Source organism: Anolis carolinensis, unplaced genomic scaffold, assembly GCF_035594765.1.
Source record: "Anolis carolinensis isolate JA03-04 unplaced genomic scaffold, rAnoCar3.1.pri scaffold_29, whole genome shotgun sequence".
In the NCBI taxonomy this organism is placed as follows: domain Eukaryota; kingdom Metazoa; phylum Chordata; class Lepidosauria; order Squamata; family Dactyloidae; genus Anolis; species Anolis carolinensis.
The window spans coordinates 305,008-319,427 of record NW_026943838.1 but is presented as its reverse complement, the minus strand read 5'-3'; the positions used below and the strand labels follow the sequence as shown (position 1 = coordinate 319,427).

The window sequence follows — 14,420 nt, the reverse complement described above, 5'->3', positions numbered from 1 at the left end:
CAGCTGATCCCTGGGGGCCCCTCCCTTTCCGAGCGCCCTTCCTTCCTTCCTTCCTTCTCTTGGTCTGTTGACCTCCCTTCCCCAGTCCCTTGCTCTCTCTCTCTCTCTCTCTCTCTCTCTCTCTCTCTCTCTCTCTCTCTCTCTCTCCGCAGTCTTGAGGTGGAGGTGAAGGGGAGGCCTGCGGGGCCTGAGGGGAGGCCTTCTGGGAGTTGGAGTCCAAAACCCCGCCCCGGAGGGAGGCCCGGAGCTTGCCCAGGCCTGGCTGAGAGAGAGAGAGAGAGAGAGAGAGAGAGAGAGAGCGGTGGTGGCCTGTGTTCCCAGGGAGAGAACGAGAGAGGAAGGCCCGCCTGGGAGTGGGCCAGGCCCGGGCCCTCCTCGGCCTCCCCTCCCTCCCTCCCTCCCTCCCTCCCTCCCTCCCTTGGGCCTTGGCTCCTCTTGGGCCCTCGGGAGGAGGCCTGGCCACGAGACTCACCAGGACTGACGAGGCGGAGGACGAGGCCGCAGGCTCGGGCTCGGAGAGAAGGAAGGAAGGAAGGAAGGAAGGAAGGAAGGAAGGAAGGAAGGAAGGAAGGAAGAAGGCAGGCCCCGCCCCTCCCCGCCCCTCCCCCCTCGCTCCCGGCTCAGGCCTCGGCCTTCCCAACGGTCACTCAGCCCGTCACATGACCCGCGGGCGGGAAGGCCAGGGCGAGGCTGCCCGGAGACTGGTGACGCGGAGAGACCAGGCCGATCCCCATTGGCCCATTTCTGGAAGGACCCTTCACGGCCCAAGGGCGAGGGGAGGGTCGGGGGCGTTCCTGCCCGGAGACCGATGACGCGCGAGAGGAAGGCGGGTTCCCATTGGCGGACCGTGAAGCGAAGGGGGGAAGGCGGGGGGGGGGGGAGAAGCGCCTAGTTCCCTCAGGCGAAGCCCCGCCTTCCACCCTTTCCTGTGAGCGCCCTTCGAGGAAGAGGGAGGAGGAGGAGGAGGAGGAGGAGGAGGAGGCCTTTCGGGAGAGAGAGAGAGAGAGAGAGGAGCAGGTCAGGGGCAGCTGGGTGAGGGTTCGGGGTCCCTGCTGACGGGCCTCCCTTCCCCGTCCGGCCTTGGCCTGTCTGTCTGTCCCGGGGAGGCTGCGGCCTGCTCGGCCCTCCAGGCCCTCTGCGCATGCGCCTTCCAAAACGGGGCAGCCAGGTTGCTGACACCCCCCCCCCCCTCCACTGACTGACAGCCTGTCACTGGGCACAAGTCAAAGGGCTGGTGATGGCCTTTCAAGCCCTGGATGGTTCAGGTCCAGACTGTTTGGCTGATCCCATCTCATGGGCTACGCTTTTGGGATGTTGTGTTTTAGAGGCACTGATGTATTAATTCCTTGGGATTGGAATGCCTTTGATTGTATATTGTTGGGATTGGTCCCCATAGAAACCACCCCAAGTCCCCTCGCAGAGATGGCGCGGGATACAAAAATAAAGTTGTTGTTGTTATTATTATTATTTGAAACATAACAAGATGAGTCCACAGCAGACACTCTGCTGGCTGTCTTGGATCACACCTCGGACACTTCCCCAATGTCTAGGACTGTGTGATGTATCGGCGAGTAATGCGTGCCTCTCCCAAGAAGGTGGCCTTCTGCAGCTGGCAGAGGGTAATTTTGTCAGCGCCGATTGTGTTTAAGTGCAGGCCAAGGTTTTTAGCCACTGCACCCACTGGGACCACCTTGACTGGCTTGTGCCAGAGTCCTTGTAATTCGATCTTTAAATTATCATGTCAGCTTTTCTAGTTGTTTCTCCTCAATCCTGCTGTCACCTGGGATGACAATATTGACAGTCCATACTTTTTTTTAACACGATCGTGAGGTCAGGGGTCTTGTGCTCCAAAACCCTGTCTGTCTGAATTCGGAAGTCCCAGAGTAGCTTGACATGTTCATTCTCTGTAACGTTTTCGGGCTTGTGATTCCACCAGTTCTTTGTTGCAGGCAGATGGTATTTGTGGCACAAGTTCCAATTAATCATCTGAGCAACGGTGTTCTGCCTCTGCTTGTAGTCTGTCTGTGCAATCTTTCTGCAGCAGCTGAGGGTGTGATCTATTGTTTCATCTGTTTATTATTATTATTATTATTATTATTATTATTATGGAGCTCCTGATCTGCTGAACTGCTGTTGTTGCTGCTTTGCCCTTTTTGACTGCTTTGTCCTTTTTTGGAAATGGCAACAGACGCATAACCCGGACCCTTCCCTCGGCAGAGAGGGCCGTCCTGCGGAAAGAAGGGCGTCTGCAGGGAGGGATTGGCGGAGGCCATGCAGAAGAAGCTCCAGGCCGAAGTGGAGAAGGACCAGCAGGTGCCAAAAGGTGAGGCGGACTTGGGAGTGGCATGGGTATCTTTAGCTGAGAGGGAAAGAAAGGCCGAGGGGACAGGAGAGCCAATATGGGGAAGGATGTCCCACTGAGGAGAAAAGGGCAAGTTTTTCCTGCTACTCTGGAGACTAAAATGGAAAGCAGTTGATTCACGTTGTGGGAAAGAAGCTTCCAACTAAACATTGGGAAGCATTTCTGGATGGCAAGAGCAGTTCAGCCGTGGAAGCCTGGTCCCTTCTCAGGAGCCTCCCTTCCCAAGCCCTGGCCTTCCACTTCCGGGGACTCCATGTCCCAGAATCCCTGATCTTGGGCCAAGGCAGCTGAGGCTTCTGGGTGCTAAAGTCCAAGAAATCCCAGAGGAATAGAGTTTGGGAATCCCTGCTCAAGAGAGTGGAGGGAATAATGATAATAATAGTAATAGTAATAACTTTATTTCTAACCCTCCCTCTCTCCCCAAAGGGAATGGCTCTCTTGGACTACAACGCCCAGAAACCCTCCTGGCATGAGGGTTGGAGGAACCTGGGAGTTCTATCCCAAGACAAATATCTCCCAAGTCCTTGAGGAGGAGGCGGGGGAGGGGGAGGCGGCAGCCTTGGCCTAGGACTGAGACACGAGGAATCCCCGAAGCCAGAGGGTTGGGAGAGACCCCAAGGGCCACCCAGCCCCACCACCTTCTGCCAGGCAGGGAAACACAATCCAAATCCTCTCCATCCAGCCTCTGACTAAATCCTCCAAAGAAGGAGCTCCCACCAGACTCTGAGGCAGAGAGTTCCCCTGCTGAACAGCTCTTCTTCTTGCCCTCAGGAAGTCCTTCCTCGTGTTTGGGAGGAATCCCTTTTCTTGCCGTTTGACCTCCTGGCTCCGTTGTCCCTTAGTCTCCAGAGCAGCAGAAAGGAAGCCTTTCCCCCTCCTCTTCCTCACCAATGGGACATCTTTTTGGATTTTGAAACATGCCTGCAGTCAAATCTGGATGACTGACAGAACTTGGAGGACTCTCCTCAAAAATAAAACTTGGCAAGCCTAGCAAACATAGTCACATAGTGTAAATGTACACAGAATAAACACTTCAAACAGCTCAGACCTTATTAAATGGTCAGATGGTGTCCAATTGAGATCAATTCCAGTATCTAGACAGGATTTAATATATCTAGACAATGATACATATCGAGTCGTATTAGTCTTCCTCCTCTCAGTAGGCCAGAGTGCATAGATGTGTTTTTAGTTTGAAGGCAAGGAGGGAGGGGGCAGTTTTTCGTTCTTTTGGGAGGGATTTCCAGAGGAGGGGAGGAGCACGGAGAAGGCCCCCTTTCTCGTTCCCACCAGCCGTGCTTGAGACGGGGGTGGGACCAAGAGCAGGGCCTCCTCCGCAGATCGCAGTGCTCGAGCCGGTTTGTAAACAGGGACGCGATTCTGCAAATAGTCTGCATCTCCGTTTACAAACCGGTTCGAGCACTGCGATCCCAAACTCAACAAGCTCTATGAGGTATGACGAGCCAGATGAGAGCCCGAGTCTCTTCTGGTGTGGGAGAATCAGCCATCTACAAAGATGTTGCCAAGGGGAAGCCGAGCACTTGATGAACCAACATAGCATATTATTTGAGAACACAGAAATGTTGGATTACTCTGACAACTACCATGTCAGACTACACAGAAAAGCCATTGAAATCCACAAGCATGTGGACAATTTCAACAGAAAGGAGAAAACCATGAAATTGAACACAATCTGGCTACGAGTATCAAAAAAGACTCTAAAATCAGTAAATAAAAATCAACACTCAAAAAATGAGAATTGCAGGCATGAAACAATGGGTCAGCTAACACCTCCCAACAAAGGATTCCCCCAGGCAGAAAGCAGGCAGGCTTTAAAAATGAAATTCAGTGTCAATCAAGGTGGCCAGCTGCAACATTCACACTTGCCTCGGGCAGACAAGAGTTCTTTCTCCCACCCTTGTCATTACACAGATATATAAACCCCACGTGCCTAGTTTCCAACAGACCTCCATTATGAAAACGGGTGCCTTTGGGGAGATTGGAATGGAGTGATTTCACCAAAGAAAGACAAACTCTCGGGGAGGGGGATGCAAAGAATATACTGTATATACGCAAGTATAAGCCTCTCCTCCTTTCCCGTGCAGCGCACGCCTTCCTCTCCTCGGCACTCGTCTTTCCCACTTTTCTTTATTCGTATACACACTGCATTTCCCCCAAAATGTATAGTTAAAATAAACTATGGTGATTATTGGAAGAATATATAAGCACATTTACATTGAAGAAGCTTAGAATAATAATTTAATCACAGTTGGAAAGTCTTAAATTGCAGTTGTATGTAAATATTCAAAAACATTTAACCTTCTGATGCCTCCATTAATCTAATGTTATTGCTATCTATTTTTATTTTGAAATGTACCAGTACCTGCTGCATTTCCCACCCCGTCTTATACTTGAGTCAATAGTTTTTCCCAGTTTTTTGTGTTAAATTAGGTGCCTCGGCTTTTACTCGAGTATATACAGTACACAATTTTCAGAAAGACAAAATACTTTCTCTAGAATGGAAAAGATATGGATATCTACCAAACTGAAAACCTGTTCAAAAGACAGAACTCCTACCCAAAACTATCTCAGATCATAATCCAGTGACTCTAGTAATTAAAAAGGAAGTAAAAAATGGCCCTTCCCCATTTCGGCCCATTTCGGCACATGTTGCGCTTTGCCTGGGTTCTATGAATTAGTCTCCAGTGTTAATATTGTATGTTTTATGTTGATTTAACAATTGTTTTTAATGTAATTGATGTTTTTATTGGATAACTGTTTTATTGCTGTGTTTTGATATTTGATTGTTTTATCGGGCAAGGCCCCATGTAAGCCGCCCTGAGTCCCTTCGGGGAGATGGGGCGGGTATAAAAATAAAGTTATTATTATTATTATTAAAAACACTTAGATGGCAGCTGAATGAATCACTACTGCAAAAGGAGGACGTAATTGAGAATTTGAAAGAAAAACTGAAAGAATATTTGGAACTTAATTTAAATCAAGTTACAGATATTCAAACAGTATGGGATGCCAGTACAGCTTATATTAGAGAATACTTTATAAAATGCAACACTGAAATGAGAAAGAATAGACAGAAATATTTTCAGATAATTTCAGATGATATTAAAAAAAGAAGAGCAGTTAAAGAAAAATCCTTTGAATTCAAACATTCTAACTCAGATAAAACTCCTACAAAAGCAATTATTGTGTTACTAGTTAATGAATTGGAAACTAAAATAAAGAATGCAAAAAAAAATATTTTGAATCAGCTAACAAACCAAGGAAATAGTTAGCATATACGTTGAGGAAAGAAAGCCCAAAAATGTAATTGTCAATTCTTTATTTATGTATTTATTTATTTATGACATTTCTACCCCGCCTTTCTCTACCCTGAAGGGGACTTACTGTTAAGATACAACATGAGGATAAAATATTAATATATGATATCAATATTCAACAGGCTTTAAAATATTATTACATTAATTTATATAAGGCTGACCACATATCTCTACAAGACATTGAGAATAATTTAATTCAGCGAAAGACGCCAAAAATAAATGTTCACAGTTCACAGCCTGTTATGCCTTCAGCTTTGCTGCATTGTTGGATTTTAATCGGTAGGGTTGTATTTTATTTTGTGCAGAGTATCTTTGCGCACCGTCCCCTTTGGACCTGAGGAGGGATAGTTTGTTGTTAGGCAAGTGTTAAAGCATTTCTCACCAGGCAATGGGCTCACCCTCTTCCCCTGGGTTTGTTACAGCACGAGACTTGTTTTTCATGTTCCATGAGATCTTTCTCTGTTCAACTCCTGAAGAGATTTTCCCCTCATTTGTCTGCAGGTAACTTCTGAAAAAGCTCTGCAAAGAATACGTTGTGAGAGCTTTGCCCAAGGAGTGCTCTAAGTCTAAAGGGACTTCAAAATACACAGCAATGACAACAAGAAAAAATAAGTAGTAAAAATATATTTCAAGCTACAAACCTATGCAGTTAAGAGGAGGAAATAAGATTGTGCTGAAAAAAGAGAGGCTTGGGAAAGCGAGCAGAAGGCTACAGCAATACAAAGACTGTGCTGCTCAGGAGGTTATATCTGTGAACCCCTGGCATAATATTTGAATTATAAATATAAAAGAATGGCAAGTCCTCTACCTCCCTATCCTAGATCACACACAGGGGAGAAGTTACATCAGTGTCTGGAATGTGGGAAACAATTTGATTGGAAAAATTCTCTTACTGTACATGAACGGACCCACACAGGGGAGAAGCCATATGAATGTGTGGAATGTGGAAAGAGCTTCAGTCGGAGTGACAAATTACGTTCCCATCAAAGGACCCACACAGGGGAGAAACCCTATAAATGCATAGAATGTGGAGAAAGCTTCAGTCGGAGTGACAGTCTACGTTCCCATCAAAGGACCCACACAGGGGAGAAGCCATATAAATGCATGGAATGTGGAGAAAACTTCAGTCACAGTGGCAGTCTACGTTCCCATCAAAGGACCCACACAGGGGAGAAGCCCTCTAAATGCATGGAATGTGGAGAAAACTTCAGTCACAGTGGCAGTCTACGTTCCCATCAAAGGAAGCACACAGGGGAGAAGCCCTATAAATGCATAGAATGTGGAGAAAACTTCAGTCGGAGTGACAGTCTACGTTCCCATCAAAGGAAGCACACAGGGGAGAAGCCATATAAATGCATAGAATGTGGAGAAAGCTTCAGTCAAAGTGGCAGTCTACGTTCCCATCAAAAGACCCACACAGGGGAGAAGCCACATAAATGCGTAGAATGCGGAAAGAGCTTCAGTCACAGTGGCAATCTACGTTCCCATCAAAGGACTCACATAGGGGAGAAGCCATATGAATGTGTGGAATGTGGAAAGAGCTTCAGTCGGAGTGACAAATTACGTTCCCATCAAAGGACCCACACAGGGGAGAAACCCTATAAATGCATAGAATGTGGAGAAAGCTTCAGTCGGAGTGACAGTCTACGTTCCCATCAAAGGATCCACACAGGGGAGAAGCCATATAAATGCATGGAATGTGGAGAAAGCTTCAGTCGGAGAGACAAACTACGTTTCCATCAAAGGACCCACACAGGGGAGAAGCCCTCTAAATGCATGGAATGTGGAGAAAACTTCAGTCACAGTGGCAGTCTACGTTCCCATCAAAGGAAGCACACAGGGGAGAAGCCCTATAAATGCATGGAATGTGGAGAAAACTTCAGTCACAGTGGCAGTCTACGTTCCCATCAAAGGAAGCACACAGGGGAGAAGCCCTATAAATGCATAGAATGTGGAGAAAGCTTCAGTCGGAGTGACAGTCTACGTTCCCATCAAAGGAAGCACACAGGGGAGAAGCCATATAAATGCATAGAATGTGGAGAAAGCTTCAGTCAAAGTGGCAGTCTACGTTCCCATCAAAGGAAGCACACAGGGGAGAAGCCCTATAAATGCATGGAATGTGGAGAAAACTTCAGTCGGAGTGACAGTCTACGTTCCCATCAAAGGACCCACACAGGGGAGAAGCCATATAAATGCATAGAATGTGGAAAGAGCTTCAGTCAGAGTGACAAGCTACGTTCCCATCAAAGGACCCACACTGGGGAGAAGCCATATAAATGCATAGAATGTGGAAAGAGCTTCAGTCAGAGTGACAAGCTACGTTCCCATCAAAGGACCCACACAGGGGAGAAGCCATATAAATGCATAGAATGTGGAAAGAGCTTCAGTCAGAGTGACAGTCTACGTTCCCATCAAAGGACCCACACAGGGGAGAAGCCATATAAATGCATAGAATGTGGAAAGAGTTTCAGTCAGAGTGGACATCTACGTTCCCATCAAAGGACCCACACAGGGGAGAAGCCACATAAATGCCTGGAATGTGGAAAGTGCTTCAGTCAGAGTGACAAGCTACGTTCCCATCAAAAGACCCACACAGGGGAGAAGCCACATAAATGCGTAGAATGCGGAAAGAGCTTCAGTCACAGTGGCAATCTACGTTCTCATCAAAGGACCCACACAGGGGAGAAGCCACATAAATGCATGAAATGTGGAGAAAGCTTCAGTCAGAGTGACAGTCTACGTTCCCATCAAAGGACCCACACAGGGGAGAAGCCATATAAATGCATAGAATGTGGAGAAAGCCTCAGTCAGAGTGTCAGTCTACGTTCCCATCAAAGGACCCACACAGAGGAGAAGTCACCTTAATGCACGGAATAGGAACAGAGCTTTAGAAAAAGTTCAGCATACAGTAGACATCACAGAACTCATGTACCTCTAGAGGAGACGGGCCTTTGAGTTTCCGAATCTATAAAAACACATTGGAAGGAAAGAGGAAGGCCAGCACCTTGCTCTCTCTCCACCATGAATCGGAGTTTGTGTGGCCTTGGTTGACGGCTACTGGGAGCAGGTGTCACTCAGAATGGCAGCAAGCTTGGAAGGGGTTCACCTAACCTCCTCCTCAAAGAGACCCATCGCAGGCTTCTAGGATGATGTGTGAAGGTTTGCTGAAATGAGCAGCAGCAGAGATCTCTGGATTAAAGGGTTCTTAAAAAGAATAGCTCTTTGGTTGCAGATAACGTCGTATCTTCATACTCCTGCCTTATTTCTTGGCTCTTCTGCATTCAATGGCATCAATTGTTTCCCATGCATGTGTACTGTATGTACTGTGATCTGTCCTGAGTCCCTTGGTTGAAATTTTGGGTGCTAGCCCTGTACTTTTAACCCTTTTCTGGACTTTGTTGTATCCTGAATCATTGACTCTAAATTCTGGACTGACGTCTAGGTTTCGTATATGGACTTGGACTTTGTTTGTATCCCTGACTTTCTGGCTTGACTTTGGGACTCTAAATTCGGTTTGTACTCTTGATTTCTTGGTTGTTGTTTTATCAACTCAGCTGAATGAACTCCTGGCATGTGACTGTTGGGACTGTGACCTTGGTTCTTGTTAATTTTCACTCCTGACCTGTATCTGCAGTACTCAACTTGTCTGCAATAATTGGACTCTTGACCTGCACTTGTATTCATTGTTCCTTCAACGGTGTTGCTCCAATTATTTTAGCTCAGTGGCTCCCAACCTTTTTTTTAACTAGGGATCATTTGACAAGGGACCACTCTCCAAAATTAGTACCAGAAGGGTTATAAATCAGTTTTTGGTCAACTTTAGATTTGGTTTGGTTATTTGGAGTGATGATTCAGAAAATTGCATTGGATAGACCACGTCAGCTCTCATTCCTGATATGCCATCCAGTGAGTCGTCATCTGCTCGCCCACAGAAAACCATATTTAATAATCCTGGGACTATCAGAGGGTTTCGCGAGACCAGTCACTCTCATTGTAATGGTGTAGTAACTGTGAGGCTGTGAACCCTATTTTAGTTCTTGCGGACCACTGGTGGTCCATGGACCCCAGGTTGGGAACCACTGTTTTAGCTGGACTGAAGACTTTAGTTTTCCTATAAAATAATATGGTCTTGGCTTGTCTTGTGTTTGTTTAATAAACCTCAGACTTTATACCGAGAGAGCCCTGGAACATGAGACCATCAGCCTTGCTTTGTGTGTACTTATCCCTGTGTAGAGTGAAACCCTTTCTGGATATGAGACTGTTCAATCCCCACCTTTGGCAAAGAGTCCATTAGGACACACAGTATCCTTATAATAATAATAATAATAATAACTTTATTTTTATACCCCGCCTCTATCTCCCCGAAGGGGACTCAGGGCGGCTTACATGGGGCCAAGCCCGAATAAAAACAGTAGCAGTATAAAACACAGCAATAGACAACAACTTGCACAATAAAAAAATAAAAAAAAAATAAAATAAAACATTAGCCAATAAAAAACAAGAACTAATAAAAACATGGATTAAAACTGAGAGATTGTAAAAGTAGACTGGGTAAGGTGCACCATATAAATATTGTAGACACGAGGTGACTGATAAAGTGCTGCAAATTCTGGAAGTGCAAATTGGGATGGGAATAGACCCTGTGTCTATATCGAGTTGACAAAGGTAAAAGGTGCAAACCGGTACAAGAATGGTCACAGATACAGGTTGCTTCTGGATGAGCAATCTTTATCTAAAGGCTTGAGTAAAGAGCCAGGTTTTCAAGCTCTTTCTGAATGCTACCAGGGTGGGGGCTTGCCTGATTTCCCTGGGGAGCGAGTTCCAGAGCCGGGGGGCCACCACGGAGAAGGCCCTCTCTCTCGTCCCCACCAACCGTGCTTGTGACGGAGGTGGGAGCGAGAGGAGGGCCTCCCCCGACGAACGAAGAGATCGTGCAGGTTCGTAGGGCGAGAGGCGATCACTAAGGTAGGAGGGTCCCAAACCGTTCAGGGCTTTGTAGGTGATCACGTGCACCTTGAATTGGGTCCGGAAGGTGAACGGCAGCCAGTGGAGCTCCTTAAGCAGGAGGGTTGACCGCTCCCTATAATTTGCTCCAGTTAGAAGCAAGGCTGCCGAACGTTGAACTAGTTGGAGTTTCCGGGCCGTCTTCAAGGGCAGCCCCACGTAGAGTGCATTGCAATAGTCCAGTCTAGAGGTAACTAAGGCATGGACCACCGTGGCCAGATCAGACTTCACGAGGTAAGGTCGCAGTTGGCGCACAAGTTTCAATTGTGCAAAGGCCCTCCCGGCCACGGCCGACACCTGAGCATCAAGCGTCAGTGCTGAGTCCAGGAGGACCCCCAAACTGCGGACCTGCGCCTTCAGGGGGAGTGCGACCCCGTCAAGCACAGGTAGCCACCCAATACCCCGATCGGACATACGACTGACCTGGAGGACCTCTGTCTTGTCGGGATTAAGCTTCAGCTTATTCGCCCTCATCCAGCCCATCACAGCTGCCAAGCACTGGTTCAGTATCTGGGGGGCTTCCTTGGAGTTCGGTGGAAAGGAGTAGTAGAGTTGAGTGTCATCTGCGTAGAGATGGCACCGAACTCCAAAACTCCGGATGACCTCTCCCAGTGGTTTCATGTAGATGTTAAAAAGCATGGGGGACAGAATGGAACCTTGCGGGACCCCACAGGTCAAAGGCCAGGGGTCTGAGCAGGTGTCCCCCAGCTTCACCAACTGGGAACGGCCCTCCAGGAAGGACTGAAGCCACGACAGAGCCATGCCCCCAAGGCCCATCCCGGAGAGCCGTCCCAGAAGGATACCATGGTCGATGGTATCGAAAGCCGCTGAGATGTCCAAGAGAACCAGCAGGGTCACACTCCCCCTGTCCAGCTCCCTGCGGAGGTCATCCACCAAGGCGACCAAAGCCGTCTCAGTACTGTGCCCAGGTCTAAAGCCAGACTGCGATGGGTCCAGAAAATCGGTGTCATCCAGGAAACCCTGGAGCTGCGAGGCAACCACCCGCTCCAGGACCTTGCCCAAGAAAGGGAGGTTCGAGATTGGTCTGTAGTTGTTTAGAATGGCCGAATCAAGGGAGGCCTTCTTCAATATAGGCCTCACTATGGCCTGTTTGAGGACAGATGGAAATTTGCCTTGATCCAAAGAGGCATTAATTATCATCACAAACCACTCTACCAACCCTCCTCTGGCCGGCGTTGGTCTCCTTCCCCAACTGCAGAGAATGGAAGACAAAAAATGACTACAACGACTGATGAAGATTCATGAATCCGTTGAGATGGACATATTAACTACATTGATGAAGTATAGAACCGCATTGAAAGGAAATAAGAGTAAATAGAGATACAAATCATATAGTGAGTGAGTTTTGTAAATTAGCGTTTGATGTCAGTTAGTTTTGTTCTTATTGTCCAAGGTGTGTGTCCTTGTTCCCTTTATATTTGTTAAATAGTCTTTTTTTAAAAAAATGTACCAAAATTATTATTTGTATAAAATATTGTTTTTAAATACCAAAATTGTAATTTGTGTAAACATGCTTTGATTTGTTTTTCTTCTTTAGTCTTTGAATAAATATTGTTTTTTAAAAACGAGTGTGATACAGCAGCTTTGAAAAGCCAGCGTGATTTTAGGCTGTACCAACGGGAGGGTGATGTCTAGTTCTGGGTAAGTTTTAGTCAACTCTCTTCTACGCTTTGATCAGACCTTACCTGGAATAACCTTGTGTCCAGTTCTGGGCAGCACAATTCAAGCAAGATATTGAGATGCTAGAATGTCTCCAGAGAAGGGCTCTAGGGAATGGCCGAGGGTGATGGGTGTGTTTAGTTCGGAGGGGGAAAAAGGCCAAGGGGACAAGAGAGCCAATATTTGGAAGGATGTCCCTTTGAAAAGAAATTGGCAAGTTTTTCCTGCTTCTCTGGAGACTAAAATACAAAGCAACTGATTCACATTGCCTCACTTGCGTTGCAGACAATTTTATGGTCCAGAAGGTAGAAGAGGCATCAAGGGGATTGGCTACTCTTGATCTAATCTTAACAAATGTGGAAGACCTGATCAATACAGTCGAAGTGGTTGGATCCTTAGGGGCAAGTGACCATGTGCTCCTGCAGTTTGCCATACAAAGGAAGGCTGAAACTAAGACAAGTCAAACACGCATTCTGGACTTTAAGAGAGCTGACTTCCAAAAAATGAAGGAATTACTGAGCGGCATTCCATGGATGCCAATATTAAAAGACAAAGGAGTTAAGGATGGATGAGAGTTTTTAAAAAGTGAAATACTCAAGGCGCAAATGCAAACAGTGCCAACAAAGAAAAAAAATAAAACAAGTGCGAAGAAACCAGAATGGATGTCCAAAGGACTTCTAACCGGGCTAAGACTCAAAAGAGACATGCACAAGAAGTGGAAAAGGGGAGAAATCACCAAAGAAGAATTCAAACGTATAGCCAACTCCTGTAGGGAAAAGGTTCGCAAGGCTAAAGCGCAAAATGAGCTCAGACTTGCCAGGGACATAAAAAACAACAAAAAAAGGCTTTTTTGCTTACGTTGGTAGAAAAAGGAAGAACAAGGAGGCAATAGGGCCACTGTGAGGAGAAGATGGGGTGATGGTGACAGGGGACAGGGAAAAGGCAGAACTGCTTAATGCCTTCTTTGCCTCGGTCTTCTCACAAAAAGAAAGCCATCTTCAACCCCAGCAACATGGAATGGATGAAGGATTGGGGGAAATCCAACCCCAAATAGGGAAACAAGTTGTCCAGGAACACCTGGCCTCTCTAAACGAATTCAAGTCCCCAGGGCCAGATCAGCTACATCCAAGAGTATTGAAGGAATTAGCGGAAGTTATTTCAGAACCACTGGCAATTATCTTCGAGAGTTCTTGGAGAACGGGAGCAGTCCCAGCAGATTGGAGGAGGGCGAATGTGGTCCCTATCTTCAAGAAGGGAAAAAAGAACAACCCAAACAATTACCAACTGGTCAGCCTCACGTTGATACCAGGCAAGATCCTGGAAAAGATCGCTAAGGAAGTGGTCTGTGAACATTTAGAAACAAATGCTGTCATTGCTAATAGTCAACACGGATTTATCAAAAACAAATCATGCCAGACTAATCTGATCTCTTTTTTCGATAGAGTTACAAGCTGGAATGCCGTGGATGTAGCCTACCTGGATTTCAGTAAGGCCTTCGACAAGGTCCCCCACGACCTTCTGGCAAACAAGCTAGTAAAATGTGGGCTAGACAAAACTACGGTTAGGTGGATCTGTAATTGGCTAAGCGAACGAACCCAAAGGGTGATTCTCACCAATGCGTCGTCTTCATCATGGAAAGAAGTGACGAGTGGAGTGCCGCAGGGCTCTGTCCTGGGCCCGGTTCTGTTCAACATCTTTATTAACAACTTAGATGAAGGGTTAGAAGGCACGATCATCAAGTTTGCAGACGACACAAAACTGGGAGGGATAGCTAACACTCCAGAAGACAGGAGCAGAATTCAAAACGATCTTAACAGATTAGAGAGATGGCCCAAAACTAACAAAATGAAGTTCAACAGGGACAAATGCAAGATACTCCACTTAGGCAGAAAAAATGGAATGCATAGATACAGAATGGGGGACGCCTGGCTCGACAGCAGTACGTGTGAAAAAGACCTTGGAGTCCTCGTGGACAACAAGTTAAACATGAGCCAACAATGTGATGCAGCAGCTAAAAAAGCCAGTGGGATTCTGTCCTG

General features: G+C 46.7%; 1 protein-coding gene across 1 annotated transcript; it reads left to right on the top strand.

The window, feature by feature from the left end:
- The first annotated feature begins 388 nt into the window (after positions 1 to 388).
- On the top strand, positions 389 to 12,287 carry LOC134294914 (zinc finger protein 658B-like). Its single transcript, XM_062966751.1, has 3 exons — positions 389 to 1,017; positions 2,189 to 2,323; positions 6,199 to 12,287. Exon 3 carries the CDS (start codon positions 6,490 to 6,492, stop codon positions 8,560 to 8,562), a length of 2,073 nt encoding a protein of 690 aa, XP_062822821.1. The 5' UTR covers positions 389 to 1,017; positions 2,189 to 2,323; positions 6,199 to 6,489; the 3' UTR covers positions 8,563 to 12,287.
- Positions 12,288 to 14,420: the final 2,133 nt, after the last annotated feature.